The following is a 19,392-nucleotide window of genomic DNA, read 5'->3' as shown; positions in this document are numbered from 1 at the left end:
TTATATCTTTATTGATAGACCAGAGTATTAGCTCATTCACAGTAAAGTGGGCAAGAGAAGAAATGAATTGCACATATTTATTACTTCTTCTACTACTTGGTAGTAGCTGTCCGAGAAATATTTTATGAGGAAGAAGATTGAAGTTATTTTGGGCAATAACCCAGAAGAATCTCTTGTCCTTAACACTGTGCTTAGATGTTGTTATTTTATTGATTTTTTTTTTTTTTTTTCTTTTTCTTAATTCAATCTTTGGTGGTCTTCCCTCCATCCCCAGACTATTCAGATGAAATTTAAAAAATTTTGCTTTGTTATATTTGGTGAATGGTATCATCCCCCTCTGGGGGAATTTTGCTCGAAATCTGTTAGAAGGATGCAGATGGAGGATATTTCGGGGGGGAGGGTATTTGAAAAATAAGTAAAAATGGCAGTAGAGATGAATACTTTGTTTTGTCTGCTCAGTCATGAGGACTTAGGCATGTAACTTAGTAGATGTCTGTCTGTAGTGCTCCTTCTGAAAGGCTGAGCATCCAGGCCTGTGTCGATGAGCTCTCTTTCTTAAACCTCCCAGGTTCTCCTGCGCTGCCCAATAGCATGGTGTATTTTGGAAGCTCTCAGGATGAGGAAGACGTTGAGGAGGAAGATGATGAGACAGAAGACGTCAAAACAGCCACCAACAATGCTTCATCTTCATGCCAGTCAACCCCCAGGAAAGGAAAAACCCACAAGCACGTCCACAATGGGCATGGTAGGTTCAGTGTCGATGTTGAGTTAAAAAAAAGAGAAAAAGATATAAAGCCCTGGCCCGTGTGGCTCAGTTGGTTGGATGTCCTGTGCACTAAGAGGTTGCCGGTTTAATTCCCGGTCTGGGCCCCTGGCCTGGGTTTCAGGCTCGATTCCCGGTAGGGGGCGTGCAGGAGGCAGCCGATGCATGTTTCTCTCCTTTTCCCTTCTCTCTCTCTCTCTCTCTCTCTCTCAAATCAATAAAAACATATTGGGGGGGGGGAGAAAAAAAATCCAAAGCTTTGGGTGAGAGAGCTGGAACAGATCATCTGTTGAGAAGATGGCGATGAAGGCTGATAGCTTGTTAGTGGTAAAGCTAGTTCTCTAAGTGTACTTCTCTAAGTGCAGGGCACTTTAAGGCAAAGAGATTAGTATAACAGTATAGTCAAATCTGTTCTAGATGAATAGATTGTCAAGATGAGTATAGGTATTGTTATGTTGTGGAGATGATGATAAATTCCATAAGAGCTGTAGATACTAGGAATCGGAAGAGATTTCATCCAATTGGGTGGTCAAGATTTCATGAAGAAAGTTTTGTGATCAGTTTACTATGATTTTAGCAGGTGGACGTAGTGTAGAAAGGAAACCCCAGGCTTACCCAGGACCTGCCCTAGCCAACTTACTTGTTCTGTCTGGAGTTTAGAGGAGGCCTTCTTCACGTTTAGAAAACAACTTTTCTGTTTCTGAGAGCACCTGCCAAGCTCTAAGCTTGATTAGATTTTCCAGGTGCCGATGCCTAATTGCTTCCTAATGAACAGTGGGCTGGTGTCAGAGGGCATCCGAGCCGTGCAGTGAGCAGTTGGACTTGCCACTCTCCAGAATGCATTAGAGGGCCCAGAGTGTGACACCTGCCACATAGGTGGCCCACGGTGCTCTTGTCTTGTGCCACACCTACCCCTCACCCACCATTCTGTGATTTTAGAGGGTGCCTGACGAGCATCAGCATCATTCTTGAGATTAAAGTGTGGAAAGACAAGGTGGGGCACAGTTTGTGAATGAGGCGAGGGCTCTTTCTTTCCCTGCCATGCCTAATTTTCCAAAAAGTAAAACCTAGAGACAGTATCTCCATTTCCTTCTGGTTTCTGACTTGGGTGAAGAATGGGCAAGTGTGAGAGTAGATTTTCTAACGAGTAACCTGGATGAGGGCAGAGTAATTGTGTGGTGTCAAGCTGGGCCTTGGGATTGTTGACTTTTTTCACACAAGAAAGTGGAGAGGAAGCTGCTTTTTCGTACTTCTCTGTGACGGTATTTCTCTTGGTGCTTTTCTCTACTTTGTATGCCAGGGGTGTTGAGTCATGTCAGGAAGTTGAGCAACATCTGCATCCTCCCCCGGGGGTCACCCGCACTGAAACGTGGCAAAAGAAATCCACAGAAAACAAAATATGGAAAACTTAACACTATTACGGAGCAGCTTTGGCCCAAAGGCGTGACGGGGCCACATGTCCAGGAGGAGTTTTATTTAGGCTGCGTAAATTTGAAGAAACTAGAAACCAAACTGCTGATGCTGCCCCACTTTATCTTGTCTGTTCCCAAAACTGGAAGCCGAGTGAAGCAGCAGGCGTTCCCTTTGGAGCAGGAGCCAGGAGCGAACACTCTCCAGCTAGCTCACCCTGCGCCCTGTGCTGCAGTCGGTGTCTCGTGGGGCCTGTCTGGGATAGCACGTGGCTTCCTTGTGGCAGGAGCCTGACCCCAGTAGTCTCCTGCAAGAGCCTGGTGTCCCCAGGCAGATGTTGAATTTCACAAAAATTACACAGGACTCTGATGTTCTTTTATAATCCACTGAGGATCCTAATGGAAATGGACTTGTGTATTAAAATACATAATCTGAAATGACAAAGGCAGCATTACCCGGGTTTTAAACCTTGGGTTCACACTTAAGGGCTAAAATAACATTGCGGCCAGCAACGTCTGTTTCAACTCTTCAGAGTTTGCGAAATATTCTTAATATACAGAACCTCAGATGGTCCTGATGATAATGCCCTTAGGGGAGGTCATCACTATCTGGAAACAGAACAGCACAATCAAAACACTGCTCTGTGTGTATTTAGGTCAGAAGTTGATATTTGAAATGACGTAGTTTTTGAAAAGTTCTCATAGTTTGTGATTTTTTCCCAGTAGGCTAAATGAGGTAGACCAGAGGAATTAATATGTCTGTTTGGATTGAATTTGGCTTTGTTTTTCCCTCAGCATTGTCATTGTGGTGAGGCGCTCGTCATCCTTTGCAGAGGGAACTTGGTTAAAGTTCATTGCTCACATTAGCCACGTATTGTATATTCTTCAAATGCTTTTACGCACTTAGGAAAAAGGAAGGGATAGCAGAGACCATTGTTCCTTTGTGTGCTCATCTCTTTCTGAACAGGGACATTTCTCCGAAGACTTTTTAAACAGCATGTCATTGGACTCCCAGCTCTAATGATTTAATTGCTTTTGGATTCACACTGGGGGCATGTTGTGGGAGGGCCAGAAAGCAATCATTTGGGCTGAGTTGACCACATTTCTGCTCTGCTTGGTGGCCTCCGAGGTACATTCAGACCCCTCGGTCTAGGTGGTGGAGGGGTGGCTGTGCAGGACCAGGGCCCTACCATGGCTTTGTGCAGTAAGGAGATGCTCTCTAGCTGATAAATGCTTTTTTTCAATTGACATTTTCATGGGGCATCCTCTTGACCTTTCTTTAACCTCTGGCAGTTTCTTTTTGTTTTTTTCTCCTGTTGAGGCAAGTGAGTATTTTAAAAAGTTGGAATATGGGCTGGGAGTTTGTTTTTAAGAGTAGCCATCCATAGAGGGTCAGGTTATACAGTATTTATTCCTAACAGCCCAGCACTTTGCACACGGGCTGCTCGGCGTGGTGATTGTCTTCCCATCATGACTGCAACCTCAGGCAAGCTTTCTGTGTTTTAATTTTCTTACCTTTAAAGAAGAAATAATATGAGCTTTTGCATAGGTTTTTGTGAGAGCTAAGTGAGTTAATACATGTTAGAACAGTGCATAGCTGGTTCACAGTGCCTGTTGGCTGTCTTCATTACCACCACATGTGACTGAAAAAATCTGGACCCCTAGAACAACATTTTAACCAATAAAAGAATCCTGGGCCATGGAGGGTGTGGTTCAGTGGTTAGAGCGGTGGCCTTTGCACTGCAGGGTTGCAGGTTCAGTTTCTGGTCAAGGGCACGTATCTGGGTTGCAGGCTTGATCCCTGGTCCTGGTTGTGGCACATGCTGGAGGCAATCAATTGATGTGTCTCTTTCACATTGACGTTTCTCTCTCTCTCTCCTCCCACTCCACCCCACCCCCTTTCCACTCTGTAAAAAAAAAAAATCAGTGGAAAAAATATCCTGAGGTGAGGATTAACTGAGAAAAAGAATCCTGAAAGGTTAGTATGTGTAAATGCCTGGCACACAGTAAGGGCTGAGAGATGCCTGTTAACCACTGTGAGCATGTGACATTATTGACCTTACCAGAGGAGCTGTTTCAAGTGTGCTTGAAGGTTCCCAATAACACCTGTCCATCAGGAACATCGGCCCGTCCTCATTTCTTCTTTTTCCTTAAGCATTTGTTCCACTGGTCCATGCAGACTCTTTGGGGTGCATGTGTGCATGCACGCACACCCTACACCTCAGCTGACCAGCACCCTTCAGAATTTAGTGTGTGAATGCCTCTTCCCGGGACTGTGAGAGCCCTCTCTTCTGTGGTAAGGTACTGGTGCCAGTTTTAGTGATGGACTAGGCCATGTGCCCGTGGTGGTGCTTCTGGCTCAGATATATCTTTCTGCCCAGGTGTCATTGGGTCAGTTATTCAGCCTCTTTAAACCTCAGTTTCCCTGTCTGTAAAATGCTGATTAACACCGGCTTTTTCCATTAGGGTTAGGGATGGGGAGGAGGGAGAATGGGAAGTGACCGCTAATGGCCATAGCATTTCATTTTGGGATGATGAAAATGTTTTAAATTTACAGGATGGTAATGGTTGGACAGCTCTGTAAATATGCAGGTAGCCATCGGGCGGTACACTTTAAAAGGGCGAATTCCATAACGTGAGCATTATGGCCTGTTAGCGATAAACAGGAGTCTGTTAAGACTGAATGAGTGACAGATACACAGTGCCTGACACTTGAGGAGTCCTGGAGAGGGGGTACTGGCTGCTCTCCTGTGACTGGGCTCATGCTCATGACTCTTCTAAAGAATATAATACCCTGCAGTTGTGAAGAAATTAGTATCATGTGTTCGATTCCTGGAACTTTTGTTGTCCATAGTTGGCTGGGGTATGTTTATATCATGCACATGGTAAATTGAATTGCTGAGCTGTTCACCAAACTGCTCGATATTTAATGTTTTCAGCTAAATTCATCTGGCCTGTCTTAAGGGGAATCTTTAGTCACTTGGGAGTTGTGTTGTTTCCAGAGACTGTAAAATGTGCACGTGGAGTTTTTGAAAGTCATTTGTTTCTTGGTTGGAGGGTGAGATGGAGGTGTATGTGATAGGATGGCAGACCTCTGATATTTATTTGGAGAACCTTGAAAACAATCCTTATTACAATGCAAATATTTCTGTATTTAGCTTTTCTGTAAAATACTTTTATTCTGAAAATTGCCAATTCTTCTGTAACTGACCGTGTGAATATGGGCTGCCTTCCAATTGAACACATTTTCAAGGTGCCTCTCTCCCCGTGTGCTGTGAATATTTAGTCTTGTTCATCCCAAGGTGGGCCAGAACCATGCACTCAGATGTGGTTGGCCATCCCCTTGAATACGGGGTTTCATGAAACCCCAAACCGCAAGGCACTTGATTCGCTTCTCCTTCAGGAGTGAATGTGTGTGTCCCCTGAGTATAACCCCTAGGTCTGTGCTCTTTGTCTTGTTTCTGAGACTGACAGAGCATGAGCTCCCTCTAACCTCTGCCCACTGTCCCCAAAGGCTGACTGCCAGGATGTTTCTCCCCCCTGCTACTTTGGAGAATGCAAATGCCTTGGAGCTAACTGATGTGGGCACAGGCTGTGGGGCTAGCCTCGGGCCGTCAGTCTTGTCCTTTCCTCAGCTCCTGTCGGGGTCAAGTGGACCAATAAACCATTTTTCAATGACAAAAACTATTCATCCTGATTTATGGTCTTTCTGTTGCCCTGACCTTTATATTCTTTTAAAGGTCATATGTCCTTTTAAACTTTAGTATCAGAAGTTATTAGGAACATATGTAAGAAACATGTTTAAATGGCAATTCTATCCAACTATGGCAGTTATTTTACATCATTGCACATAACTATTCACAATTTTAGATTTGGGGTCAGTGGCAACCAAATTTTGATTTTAAAAAACCATATGTTCTATGACTTACAGAATTTAAGTTCTGACATAGAAAAGAAAATTCAATTTGCTTTAAAAATCTTTTTTAATGGATTTCTTTCCTGTCTTATGTACAACCAAAGAGCTAGGATTTCGCTGTGTAGAAATTCAGGAGAGGTTTTGCAAATGCCCTGTAATCCAGCAGTTCAGGCATGTGATGCTGGAGTCTGGGGTCATGGAATTGCTGTCAGGTTTGTTTCTTGCATTTCTGCTTGAGGTTGGTGCCCAGAGTGGGTGAGCTGTGCTGTGAGATCACAAGGGGGCTTCTGCTGCCTTAAAGGTGCCCGTGCCCTGCTGCTGTCGCTGAGTGAGTGGAGAAGTTTTTGCCCAGGGCAGGCTGGGTTACAGCACTCACACTGGCTGCATTAAAATCCTTTGGAACTGCTGGCACAGGTTGGGAGACATTCCATTGTTTTCAGACAATAGTGACTCAAAGTTGAACTGGCTCCAGGGAGCAAGTGTGGCTTTTGTACAGTAACAAGGATTTGATGCCAGGCAATTGATGGAGTCTGTCTTCCCCAAGTCAGGACGCCTTGTAATGACATGAAGCTTACATTTAAATATCTGGCTCAGGATCAGAAACTTGTCGGGCTTCTCTTTTCCTTTCTGTGACACATTCTTCTTTATTCACAATGATTCTCTTTTTGTCCCTTGGATTTGTTTTGGGGTGGGACTGGAAGCAGGTCTTATTTTATGTAATTTTGGGGTTAGTTTTGTCCTCTGGCCTTGTGTTCATTTCCTTCCTGTCCTTTGTGTCTGTGAGCAGACATCTCTGCCCAGCGTTCAGTGGTGACTCTTGTCCATGTTTCTCTGTCAGGTGAAGGCTTCAGAACCCTGTTAGCTTGGGTGAGGCACTGAGTCATTTTAGGAGAGCATATAACTTTTGTCAGGCGTCAAGCAAGACTCACCTAATAAAAGCATCAGGATTCTTTCCTGGTGTTCAGATGAGGTGTTTTCACTAGCACCATGAGTAGTGAGATTGCGGTGCCTGGGTGTGGGCTGGTCATAGAGGCGGAAATCCCTGTCTGTTTAAAGGGAATCACTCCTTTCAGAAGTGGGTCTTGTCTCCACTGTTGCAGCAGGCAGGAGCTTTTAAAAAGATCAACCTTATATTTGCATAATTCCTTTTTCTGAAGAACACAGAGTACTTTATTTTAAATACTTCAGTGGTTTCTGGAGGGCAGATCAGGGGAGGCAGCTGGTTTGTGGTTCAGGAAACGGAGGTACAGCTGTGCTTGGTGATCTGGGAACTAGAAATCAAAATCAAGTGCTGCACTCCAAGAGGCCAGGTCTGTACTGAGGGTTTTAAAGACCTGTGACCAGCTTTCATAGACTGCCTTATGGACCTCCCCAGGAACCCTGGTGCAGTCTGACTCTGTGAACTGAGCTTATTTGGGGAATGTCACTGAGTACAACCGCCCTGGAGCTGTAAGAGTGAGCTCCTCCTTGAAAATGTAGCTTTCTGTTACTCAGGTGATCGCGGAATTGCAGGTCGATGTTTCTGAAGTAACTTCTCTTGCTCATTGCGTTTCATCCCTTATTGGGAGCCAGTCTTATCTTCTTAGGCATGAAGTGACCTTAAATCAAAATATCATCCTTTGGATTTAAAGATTTTGCTTACTGTGGTGTGAAAACACTTGTCTGTAGGCCATTTAACTTTCAGAGTATGTGTATACAAATCAGTAGATTTGTCTCTGTTCATTAATATAAGAGCTGTTTGTATTTGTGTACAATTCAGTTTCCTAATATAGTTTACTGTGATAAATGCTTTTCTCCCTATCCCTTAAAGAAAGGAGTCCAGTTATTCCTTTTAATTGGGGACAGTGTGCCCAGGTCTTCTATAAATTTAACTTTCTCGGTCTTCCTATCTCTTACGTTCCAGGGTTTAGTCTTTCCCTGTGAGAGTGAACATTTTTTTTTGTTTCCCCTTCTCTCCCTTTCTTGAGAATCTTACAAATGAAGACAAAAGATAATTAGTTGGAGGGGTAAAACTGACAGGTTCCCACGACACTTAAAATTAATGAGCTGTTGAGGACAAAATATACCTTTTCTCTGGCTCCATCGTCTTTGCCCAGACCTCCCTCCCCCTTTCTTCCCATTTAACACATGATTTGACTTTTTGGCTGGTTTTGCCATTTGGGTCTATCACGCCTGTAAAATAGCAAGGTAAGATGGTTACAGAAGGTAGATTGATTTGAAAACTATCTCACTGTTTTGTTTAAATTAAAATCAAAGTTAATTTTATTCAGCTTTTAATTTTTGTATTTTTCTTATTATTTGATCAAAATGGTCTTTAGTAGAATTTGGTGTGTGATGTTAATGGCACCTGCCTTTCTGACCCCTCTGGTTCCCCTGTTCTGTCACCAGGGTGCCTTCCCCACAGCACCTTTCCAGAGCGTCTTCCTGTGGAGTTGTTGCAGGTGATGGGCGAGACTCCTCCAAGGCATTAGACTAGAACCAGACTTTTGCATTTTGTTTCAGGTGCAGATAGTGCTGAGGAAGGATCTCGGTAGTGCTGTCCTCCATGCCCCATCTCAGAAAGATATTGCTGGTTAACCAGAGTGCCACTCTTAATGAATTTCCTTGATTCCTAGTTTGCAACTGGCCTTGCCCTGTGTTCATTTGGCAAGGGAGGGATGTAGGACTGTGAGCACTGTTTTTGTCCTGTCGATGCCCTGCTTACATGCCTGACCATTGACATCTTTGGAAGCAGCGTGATCCTAGCAGGCTGCCAATTACCCAGCACTCGCTTCCTGCCCTGCTCACACCCCTTCCTAGATGAATATTTCATGGAATCCTCCAGCAGTCCTGTGAGATAGATAGTGAGTGGGGAAACTAAGGTTCAGGTAGGTAACCAGCTCAAGGTCAAATAGTTCGCAGATGATTTCTGCAGATTCAAATTTAGGAAACTTTGTCTCAGAGCCTGAGCTTTTGGGCAGCTGGTAGGCGTAGGTATAAGTATGAGGCCCATCGAAGCCTCTGGGAACCACCACAGTGTAGCTGACCTTGGGAAAGGCAGTCCAGCCCAGCAGTTTCAGGCTTTTTGGTCTCAAGACCCCTTTCTACTCTTCATATTTATTGAGGGACCCCCAAAAGGCTTTTAGTAATGTGGATTGTATTTATCATATTAAAATTATAACTGAGGAGCCGGGCTGGCATGGCTCAGAGGTTGAGCATTGACTTATGATCCAGGAGATCAAGGTTTGATTCCCTGTCAAAAAAAAATTATAACTGAGGAAATTTAAAAATATTTACTCATTTAAAAATAAAACCCATTACATGTTAACATAAATAAGATTTTTATGAAAAGGGACTAGATTCCAAAACCAAGAAGTTATAGGTGAGGAGAGTTAACATTGTGCTTCAGTTTTGCAAATCTCTTCAAATGTTGTTGTTTTTTAAATATTGATCTCGGAGAGAGGAAGGGAGAGGGAGAGATAGAAACATCAATGATGAGAGAGTCATTGATCGGCTGCCTTCTGCATGCCCCCAACTGAGGATTGAGCCCGCATCCCGGGCATGTGCCCTGACTGGGAATTGAACTGAGATCTTCAGATCCTAGGTCGACGCTCAACCACTGAGCCACGCCCGGCCGGGCTCTTCAAATGTTTTTAAGTACATTCTTGTCTGCTTCTGTATTCATTCTCACAGTATTCCTTTTTATTTGACGTATGTGAAGAAAGTCAGTCTCAGATACGCAACTGGAAAGGGGAGGAGCCTTTGTAGATTATTTTATTCTTTGACATTCCTTCCATAGTCAACCAATGCTAGTTTCTTAAAGGTCAGTTGTTACAGGATCCTGAACCTATATCAGTGAACTGTTCACACGGTTCTATTACAGTCCATTGGTTTGCCTTCTACTTTGAACGGATCTCTTACCCACTCATGATTTTGCAATATCAGGTATTGATCGTTTGGCAAATAATGGTTCACTGAGTTATGCACCTGTTCCAATTGTTGGCACCTTTCATGTGTGGGATCAAAGAGCCCCACAGCTCCACCCACCTCATCAGAAAGTCCTTAAGTGTCAGAGGCTGTCAGACTCATGGTGGCAGGTATAGGTTTTTCAGAATTGTAATTTTTTGCTTGAAATTGTGCATTCTATCATTGGTAGCAATAACTACTAGTTATTTTCCTTGACAGGCTTACTTTATTCATTTTTGAGAAAATGGCCCACAAATAACTGTATTGGTGGTTCTTTCAAATAAAAAATGGCATTCCATGAAAAAAGCAGCTAGCATGCAGCTTAAACAGTCTTGCAAGTGCCTTTCCCTGGAAATAGTCATGTTTTGGTATACAGGAGAAGTGCTTTTATGTTTCTTAAATTTTATTTCAGAGATGAAGGGAGATGGGGAGAGAGATAGAAAGATCATGATGAGAGAGAGAGAGTCATTGATCGGCTGCCTCCTGCACCCCCCCCCCCCCCCCGGGGGGGGTGGTGGGAGGATTGAGCCCACAACCCAGGCATGTACCCTGACCGGGAATTGAACTGTGACCTGCTTCATGGGTTGACTCTCAACCACTGAGCAATGCCAGCTGGGTGAGGACTATAATTATTGATATAGTTTGGTGCCACTGCATTGATCTGTTAAGGCAACAGCCCTTTTGCCCACCTTTGTTGTTTTATATATATATTTTATAGTTTTATAAAAATATATATATATTTTATAGTTTTATTGAGACATAATTCACACTATCATAAAATTTACCCATATACTAAAAGCTACCCATTCAGTAGCTTCTAGTATATTCACAAAGTTGTGAAACCCTCACCATGATCAACTTTAAAACATTTTTTAGCACTGTCTCCCCTGAAAAACCTTATATCCATTAGGCCTGTTATGGTCATTTCATATGAATTGAACCATGCAGTATGCGACCTTTGTCATTGGCTTCTAAGATTGTTTCATGCCTTGGCATTTATCGATTCTTGAATCCTTTTTATGGACAGATAATACCCTGTTTGTTTCTCTGAGTAATCGAGTTCATCCAGTCGTTGGCACCCCCAGCCTGTTTTCCAGTGTGGCTGCATTATTTTACATTCCCACCAGTGGTGTGTGAGGCTTCAATTTCTCCTTGCCCTCACCAACACTCCATCACTTGTCTTTCTGAGCATAGCCATCCTAGTGGGTACGGAGTGGAATCTCTTGCACATTTTAATTGGTTAGAGAGAGAGAAAGAAACCGATTTGTTGTGCCATTTATTCATGCATTCATTGGTTGATTCTTTTATGTGCCCTGACCAGGGATTGAACCCACAACCTTGGTGTATGGGGACGACACTCTCACAACTGAACTACCTGGCCAGGGCTCTCATGTACTTTTTTTTTTTTTTTTTAAGTCTTTATTGATTTCAGAGAGAGGAAGGGAGAGAGAGAAATAGAAACATCAATGATGAGAGAGTCATTGATTGGCTGCCTCCTACATGCCCCTCACTGGGGATCAAGCCTGCAACCTGGGCATGTGCCCTGACAGGGAATTGAACCACGATCTCCTGGATCATAGGTCAATGCTCAATCACTAAGGCACGTCAGCTGGGCTCTCATGTACTTTTGATTTGCATGTCCCTGACAGCTAATCCACCTTTAGGCATCACCATCATTGAAATGTTAGCTCCGTGACAAAGGCAAATAATAGCTTAGTATAATTATGAAAACAGTTTTGACCTAGGGGATCCCCTGAAAAGGACTCTGGGATCTCCCAAGACTGAAGTCACTCATTAAGCTGGTAGAGATGTGGGGTGTTTTTAGCATTGCATTTCTCCTTGCTTGGGCAGCACCTCTTTCTCCCATGAGATGGATACTGGGAGGCAACCAGTGGCAGCTAGTTCAAGTAGGAGGTGGTGACAGGCCTGCTCAGGCCAGCCTTCCCTCTGTTAAACCCCTTCTTTATACTGTATCTGTAGGGTGGGCGGGGCTGGAGGAGAGCCTGCCACAATCTGCTGATGTAGTAACCTGAGACATCCTTTTAAACATGCAGTGATAACTTATCCCCAATGTTAAGTGCCTACTGAGCCCCAGACGTTATGCTAGGTAATCCCCGTACAGGATCCCCTGTTATCCCAGGCTACAGATGAGAAAACTGAGGGTGCAAGTAACTGGTCCAGTTCTTAAACAGCAGGGCTGGGAATTTTGCTGCTCATATAGTGTCATGAATACCCATAGAATTTTTTTTTTTTAATCCGAACAAAGATATGTCATTATGGAGCTGGTACTTCTTTAATAGCAGGCTGCACCTTGATACACATCCCAATGGCTGGAACAAGGCATGGAGGAGTATGAAATATTTGAGATTTAAAAAATGACTTCTTGTGCCATGTTCCAATAAAGGAGCTGTGTTCACTGCTGTAGAAAATGGGTGAATGGTCAGGAATTGCCTAGATTCATGTTCTTTGGCTTGATTTTTAATCACATTGAAGTATGTTGCTTTTAATGTGTCTTGAAAGCAAGCACGGACACTGCCAGCCTGGGTATGACTGATACTTTCTGACAATGTGCAGTTACTTGCATTTAGAATAAATGCCAACCATTTGGAACTCTCATTTTTCTATAACTGAGAACATCCAGTAGAACCTCATACAACACAGACTCCCAGACCATATTTGATGTGGCGTGGTCTTTACCTCAGTGCCGAGCTCCTAGTTAGAACATGTGATCACTGGGGCTTGTTCACATGCAGTCCAGATGTGAGAATGTAAATCTCGGTGGTTACCATATATAGAGTAATGACAACTGGACTACAGAGGTAAATCTAACCAATTGCATCCCAAATTATTAGGAAGAGGCTTAGAGGATATTTCAAATATTTTACCATTTGAAAATAAGGACAGGCTTTCTAGACTTACATAAAGGCAAAGAACCTTTTGAAAATGGGCTAGCAGATTTAACACAAGGGGTGGAAAAGCAAATGACAAATAAGAGGACGATATTTGCAACCTATAAGGCATAAGTGTAATTTAAAGGACACTTAACATGGAGGTGAAAGGTGAAAGAGAGTGTGTGGAAGGAACTGTGGGTACAGGTCTGGAGGAGAGACCCCTCAAGAGAGAGGAGTGTGCATGAACTCTTCGAAGGGCAGGTAGGTATTGGGGACTTTGACTTCAGCTTCTTCAAGCCAGCAGGAAGAGATTTCAGCTCAAAGGAGGGAGAATGTTCTCTTTACAGCGGCCCAGTCAGGTCGTGAGCTCTGCCTGGAATTCTGTGCGGGGGAAGGGGCTGGCCCGCAGCGGGAGGTGCCCGATGAGTGGGTAGGCACAGCGATCTCTCAAGGCTTCCTCTGTCAGGAACTACACCAGGAGCCTTCTCACAGTGACAGCTAAAGGGGCTCCCTCTCACTTCCCCGCGTGGCTCTGCCTGAGGCTCGTCCGGCAGAGTGTATGAGGTGCAGGGTGGCCCTCCTTCTATGCCTACTGGGACTGTGTGAGTGGAGAGGAGACCTGTGGGTGCGAGGGGAACAGATGGGAAAGGCTCGTTGATTCCTGGAGAGTGGCCGGACCTGATGTCTGTCTAGGTTTGCAAGTCCTAGCTATACAGCAGAAAAAACCAGAGCAGCATCCTCGGAGTGGACTCTGAGCACTGCTGGACCCTTTGACCTCCCTGAGTGGGTGGGACCCAGCATGCATGTTGGAAATTGACTGAGAGCCATGGGGTGGAGGGGGAGCAGTCAGGGAGGGGAGCGTGGGTATGTGCTGGTGACACAGACAGCGTGGCCTGGGCAAGGCGCTCATCCTCTCCATGCCTTCTGGCTTCATCTATAAAACGGGCACAATGAGATGTCATAGGCTGAGTGCACTCACAGCATTAGCAGCATTTCCCTGGCTCATGAGAAGCACACACCTGTGTTAGCTGTTGCTGCTGTTACGGCTCCTGGAATAGAAGGGGGCCTGACTCCATGCTCCCTTGCCCCTCTCTCTCCTCTGTCTATGGTCATAGATGGGCCAGGCCAGGCAGCTGCATCCCTGACCCATATTTTTGGCAGATCTTCAGTCTCAAATTGCATAACTTTAAGTCTGAGAACATATTATCTTACTCCAGATCCCCTGTCTCTTTGTACACGACGCACTCCTGTTCTTGGAATGACTGCTGGTGTTAGTTTCTTTGTTTTAATTTTTCTGGGTGGTTAAGGCATGATGTTGATATTCTGGGGGCTGCTGGGGTTTCTTGGTAGGGATCTTTAAAAATGGGCTTTTCAGTCATTTCAAGCAAAGCAAATATCTTAAGATAGGCCTGTAATTTTCCAGTGCGCCCCTGCTTTCTGGTGCTGGAGTGCTCTGACCTGGGGCTGCTTTGTTAGTGTGGTGAGACCTGATGTGTGGAAAGTTGCCTTTCTCACTCTTTCTAACCTCAGAAAGTTTAGGTTTCATGGCAGTATGCTCAGTGTTGTGACTTGATCCTTCCGTTCTTTCTTCCCAGTTTTCAACGGTTCCAGCAGGTCATCACGGGAGAAAGAACCTGTTCAAAAACACAAAAACAAGGAGGCCACTCCCAGCAAGGAGAAGCACAGTGATCACCGGGCCGACAGCCGGAGGGAGCAGGCTCCAGCGACCCAGCCCCCCATGGCCCCCTCCACGGGCTCCTCGGCCAAGGGGCCCGCTGCTAACCACCACCACCCCCCTCTGCATCGGTCGGCTCAGGACTTACGGAAGCAGGTAAAGCCTGGCCCTGCCCCCACAGGTGACCGCAGTGTGGCCCAGAGGCTGCCTGCCTGCCTGCCTGCCTGCCTGCTAGATGCCACTGTCCCACGTCACCAAGTTAAACAAATGAAGGGAAAATAGGAGTAGTAGCCTCAGGAAACCCATGTTTCAAGGGCTCAAAAAGCAGGAAGGTGATACTCAGAGGTGAGCTGGGGGGAAAAACATCACCTGCGTGCCAGGGGTGTGAGCACACACACCTCCTCCTCTGAAGGTCTGTCACGCAGTGCCAGTGGTGGACTCGCCTTCCTCCCCAGCAGGCACTGCTGTCGCTAGGTGCCATGATCTGTTGGGCCTCATGTATTGGGATGGATTGGAAAGGGAACTCCCCTCGGTGCCAGCTGAGTTACAGAGTCCTGGGGCCCATTATTGGTTAGGCCAGGAGCGGATGAGTTACACCCTGGAACAGGCCGGTAGGCTGCCTGCGCTGTCAGTGGATGCGCCTGAACTGTTTATCTGTTCATCTTAATGTGACAAGTTAGCGTCTCTCCACCAGGACTTCTGACCAGAGGACGAGCATGGGCTTGTATGCCGCGTGCCGCCCGCAAGCTGTGTGTGTGTGATGGGGTGTGGGGTGAGCGGGGTGTCGACTCCGCTGAGCACATTTCAGTCCTGCTGGGGGCTCTACAGAGGGAGGGCACACTGCCTTCCTGCCCCCACTGCCCTCATTTCAATCAGATCGGAAAACACAGGTCCTGGTGGGGAAACTAAAGAATGGCCTCAGGGCTCAGCCATTGCTGCTGTCACAGTGTCTACGTCTTTACACAGTGATCTCTCAGGACCCTGGGGAGGAGATGGTTGGGATGAAGGCAGGTGCCCAGAGGCAGTGCAAGAAGGGCTGTCTCGCCCATTCCCGGGGGCATTTCATTGACCCCTCTGCTCCTATTCTCACTGTTGTAAAGTCAGGGAGCCCGGGGATCAGAGATGAGCCCAAGTTGAGAACTGTATCACATAGAGTTAGATTTTCCCCTAGAGTAGACGGGAGACTGTCTTTAAGGATTGGTTCAGGGCGAGGTCTGGGTGGCCTGGAGAGGTTTCTTGGCTGGCAGTGGTCCTGAGCAGCTGAGACACCGCCACTGTGGTGTTGGGAGAGAGGAATTCCTCCTTGTTGAGTTTCTCTTTACCTGTGGTCTTTTCTCATTCTTGATGATGTTAGGAATATTTTTCTTTTATGTGACTATATTCATACATGTACATAGGGGTGTGTGTACTTACATGTTATTAGTGTTAACCTGTAGCTTTTAAATACTATTCTGCTCTTCAATTCGGGTGGGGTGGATGAGGCAGGGATCCTCCTGTGTGTGTTCCCAAAGTCCTCAGGTACCCACATCACCCTTTGCAGTGCTATCTTGAGACTAAGCAAGTGGTTTTAGTGTATTTTAAACGTTCTCATTTTCTTAGAGGGAATAACTGAGCATCGTGATGTGATTATGGAGTTGGCTCCCCAGGCTCTGGGTGCCCCGTTTTCAGGATTGAGAGGCTCAAAGAACAGGGCGCACCGTCCCCTTGGTCTCTGTGTTGTTGAAGAATGATCTCCGTTCCATTTCCAAAGCTGATGATCTGACAGGCACTTGTGCAGACTCTCCCACAGATGCTTTGCTTATGACTGAGGACAATGAAAGAGGGACCCAGAGAAGGCGAGGACCCTTGCAGGGCAGGACAAAGAGCTTGTAAGGAACCGATATGTGATTTTATATTCATGTGGAATCATAAACACACTCACTTTCTCTTTCACTTGTGTGTGTCTGAGGCTGGACTGAGTAAACCTCTGGTGTCAGTTAACTTCCCTTTGTGACCAATGAGGGATTTGCACCAATGGAAGTAAGGTTTGAAGGGGGAGCAGAAGGTGCCCCTTGCCCTGAGATCGCCCTGCCCCTTCCTCCATGGGATGCATGGGTGGCCTTAGCACTGGAGGAGAATTCCGGGTGCTCCTTACAGAGCAGACCCTTGCCATTTGAGGAAGTGCAAGAGCCTGGCTTGCTTGCTTTGTTGTGGTTAGTGTCTTTGCAGTGGAGTGTAACTGTGCCAGTGGTCTGGGGATTTCCTGACTGTGCCTGCCCCCCAGTGAACCCAGATGGGATGGCCCAGGGCTCCTACTTGTAGTTTGGCTTTGACCATGACCCTCTCTGGGACTTAAGATGTGATACTTAACTTTTCTGGGCCCTGGTGTTCTCTTGGAGCCAATTATGTCAACTCACACAAGGATATTGTGAGAAATGAAAGGATAATTTTGAAACCATCAAGATGAGGTCTCACTGTATCATCAGCTTAGGCTGGTGGTTCGAATTGCTTGTTGGTCAAGTCGTATTTGTAACTCAGTTAAGTTGCCTGCAGTGGGAGCAGGTGCTGTAAGATTCAGGGACTGCCAGCAGAGCCCAGGGGTTCCTTTCCTGGAGTAGGGCTGACCGGGTTCCTTGTCCTGCTGCTCATTAGCTTAGGTCTTTAGGCCCTTTCTCTAACCGAGGCGCCTGCCATATCAGCAGGCCTTCCCTCCCCTTCCAAAACTCACTGCCTGTCCAGGAGAGTTTTGCTTATTTTAGGCTGTTTTGTTTTTTAATTCAAGTTTTAAAGCCCAAGGAGATCATTCCCAACTAACATGTTTCTCCTGAGCTCCCTAGCTGCTCACCTTCCTTCTGAAAGGGTGGGCAGAGGCACCTGACTTGATGGCTCCCTCTAGTGGGAAATAAGAGCTTGACAGTTGAATTTGTGGCTTCTGTAACTCGGACAGGTTGCTATGTGCCTGGGGTAACCTGAGCCACAGGTGACAGGTGGATGGTGGTGGGCCAAGGAGAACAAACTGCAATCGCCCCACTTCCAGCATAGCTGGGTGAGAGCTGGGGACAGGAGGATGCAAAGTCAGAAATCCATACCAGAGCAAGGGAAGAGCCACTAGAAGACGTGTGAAGTTAAAGTGTTTTCATTGCACATGGGAGGGCTCTGCCGTAAGCCACCGCTGTGTTAATCTTCCAGTGAACTAAAATGACCCCTCTCTCACGTGTGCAATGTGAGCACTTGCTCAGGACAGCAGCGGTGATACCAGCCCGTATGGTTAGCTGGCCAAGTTGGTGTTTGGTTCTATTTGATAAGCAGTGGTTGGGGGACCTCAGTGGCAAGGGAAAGCAATGCCTTCCTCCATTCCTAAGTTTCCTGTGGTACCAATTAAACATTGGGCCCCTAGAGACAAGTACAAGGCAAGGAATATGCATCTGTGGGTCCTGGGTTGTTGGTTCTGTTTTGTCCCTACCTTTAGGACACATGGAAAGCTGGTGGGACAGATCAATGCCGGGGTTGGCTTGTCAGCTGCATCGTGGCCACTAGGGATGGTCACGAAACACGGGCACCCTCAGTGGCCTGTGGGGTGGGAAGAAGGAATACAGTTACTGAATCATGCCTTTTCTAGTCTTCACAGTTTATTTCTTCTAAATTAAAGTCCATTGTTCTAATGGGTCGTGAAGGGGATACATTTAGTTTTGAAGCTTGTCATGTGGACATGGTGTATAAGATCTGTGTGTACCTCGGAAGGTGACGGTTAGGACAGTGGGGGAGGAAGTGAATAGAGCAGCTCATTCTTCTGATAGAGCAAAGCAGTTGGCTGCCCCTCTTGGCAGGGATCAGTATTTAAGTTTACAGAAACATGTAAACAAAAAAGGTGATCTCTTTGCTGTTGACGGTGGTGAAATACACAGAATTCCACCGTGCAGAAAATGTACCTGCTCCGTAACCGAGCCAGCCAGAGGTCAGGTGCCTCTGGGAAGGGCCCTGAACTCTCTTTTGAGGTAGAATCTGAGAGGTGGGGACTCTGGCTTCCCACAGGTGACAGTGATGTGGGGGAAGGGCAGGGGCAAAATGTTTGTGGGAACACTGAGCCATCCAAGGGCTTGCAAACACCGGTCCCTCTCTCCTCACTGGTTAAATCAGAATGAGGGAAGAGAGGGTTGGACTGTGGAGTCAGGGGTACTTTTAGGCTCTTGCAGGGGTTCTCCGGGATCCCAGGTTTGAGAAGCACTGATGCTAAACCTGTGCAAGATGTGACTGACAGCTGCACTGTGTTGGTGGGGGTGGCAATATTCACAGGGGCTCCGCCCCTCGTTTAAGAGGTTCCGGTGTCCAGTGCCGTCTGCCTGAGTGTGGACTGGGAGGAGCTGGAACAAGTTGGACTCCAAATGATTAAAGGAAGAGGGAGGCAGGGCCTGAAGGGGCCCATCTTCTGCTTACTGGGATTGGAGCCCTTCCAGTGTCTTGATGGTGGAAAGTCTCTCTGAGCCAGCAGCATTTTATTGTTTGCTTTTGTTTTTCTAAATGGTTTGTTTTGTTTTTTAGTCAATAGAAGGATTTGAAAGAATGATGAAAATTTAGAGAGATTTGCATTCCTCACCATACCTCCTATTCCAGACTTCACCATGGAAAATTTGTCTTTGCCCTTCCTCCCTGTTTTACAAATTTGTTTTTAATTTACTGTGGCCAGGTTGCTAGTTTTTTGTTTTTAATTTTCCATTCTTGATTTCAGACCCTTCTCTTTCCTACCTGGTCGTATCAGTCCTGCTGCTTTATTGTGTGGTCAGCAGGGGGAATCCAGGCTGTAATGTCTGGGCCTT

The 19,392-nt window shown here is 46.0% G+C and overlaps 1 protein-coding gene across 1 annotated transcript in view; it reads left to right on the top strand.

Annotated features, from left to right (window-relative positions):
- The window catches only part of JARID2 (jumonji and AT-rich interaction domain containing 2), a 243,027-nt gene that overhangs the window by 195,006 nt on the left and 28,629 nt on the right, over positions 1-19,392 (top strand). Inside the window, exons 6-7 of the mRNA XM_081144435.1 lie at positions 569-745; positions 14,520-14,755. Coding sequence (XP_081000561.1) covers positions 569-745; positions 14,520-14,755 — 413 coding nt within the window. The remainder of the gene's footprint in view (positions 1-568; positions 746-14,519; positions 14,756-19,392) is intronic.

This window comes from Miniopterus schreibersii (assembly GCF_964146895.1).
Source record: "Miniopterus schreibersii genome assembly, chromosome: 8".
NCBI lineage: Eukaryota > Metazoa > Chordata > Mammalia > Chiroptera > Miniopteridae > Miniopterus > Miniopterus schreibersii.
This window is presented reverse-complemented; position numbering and strand designations above follow the sequence as displayed.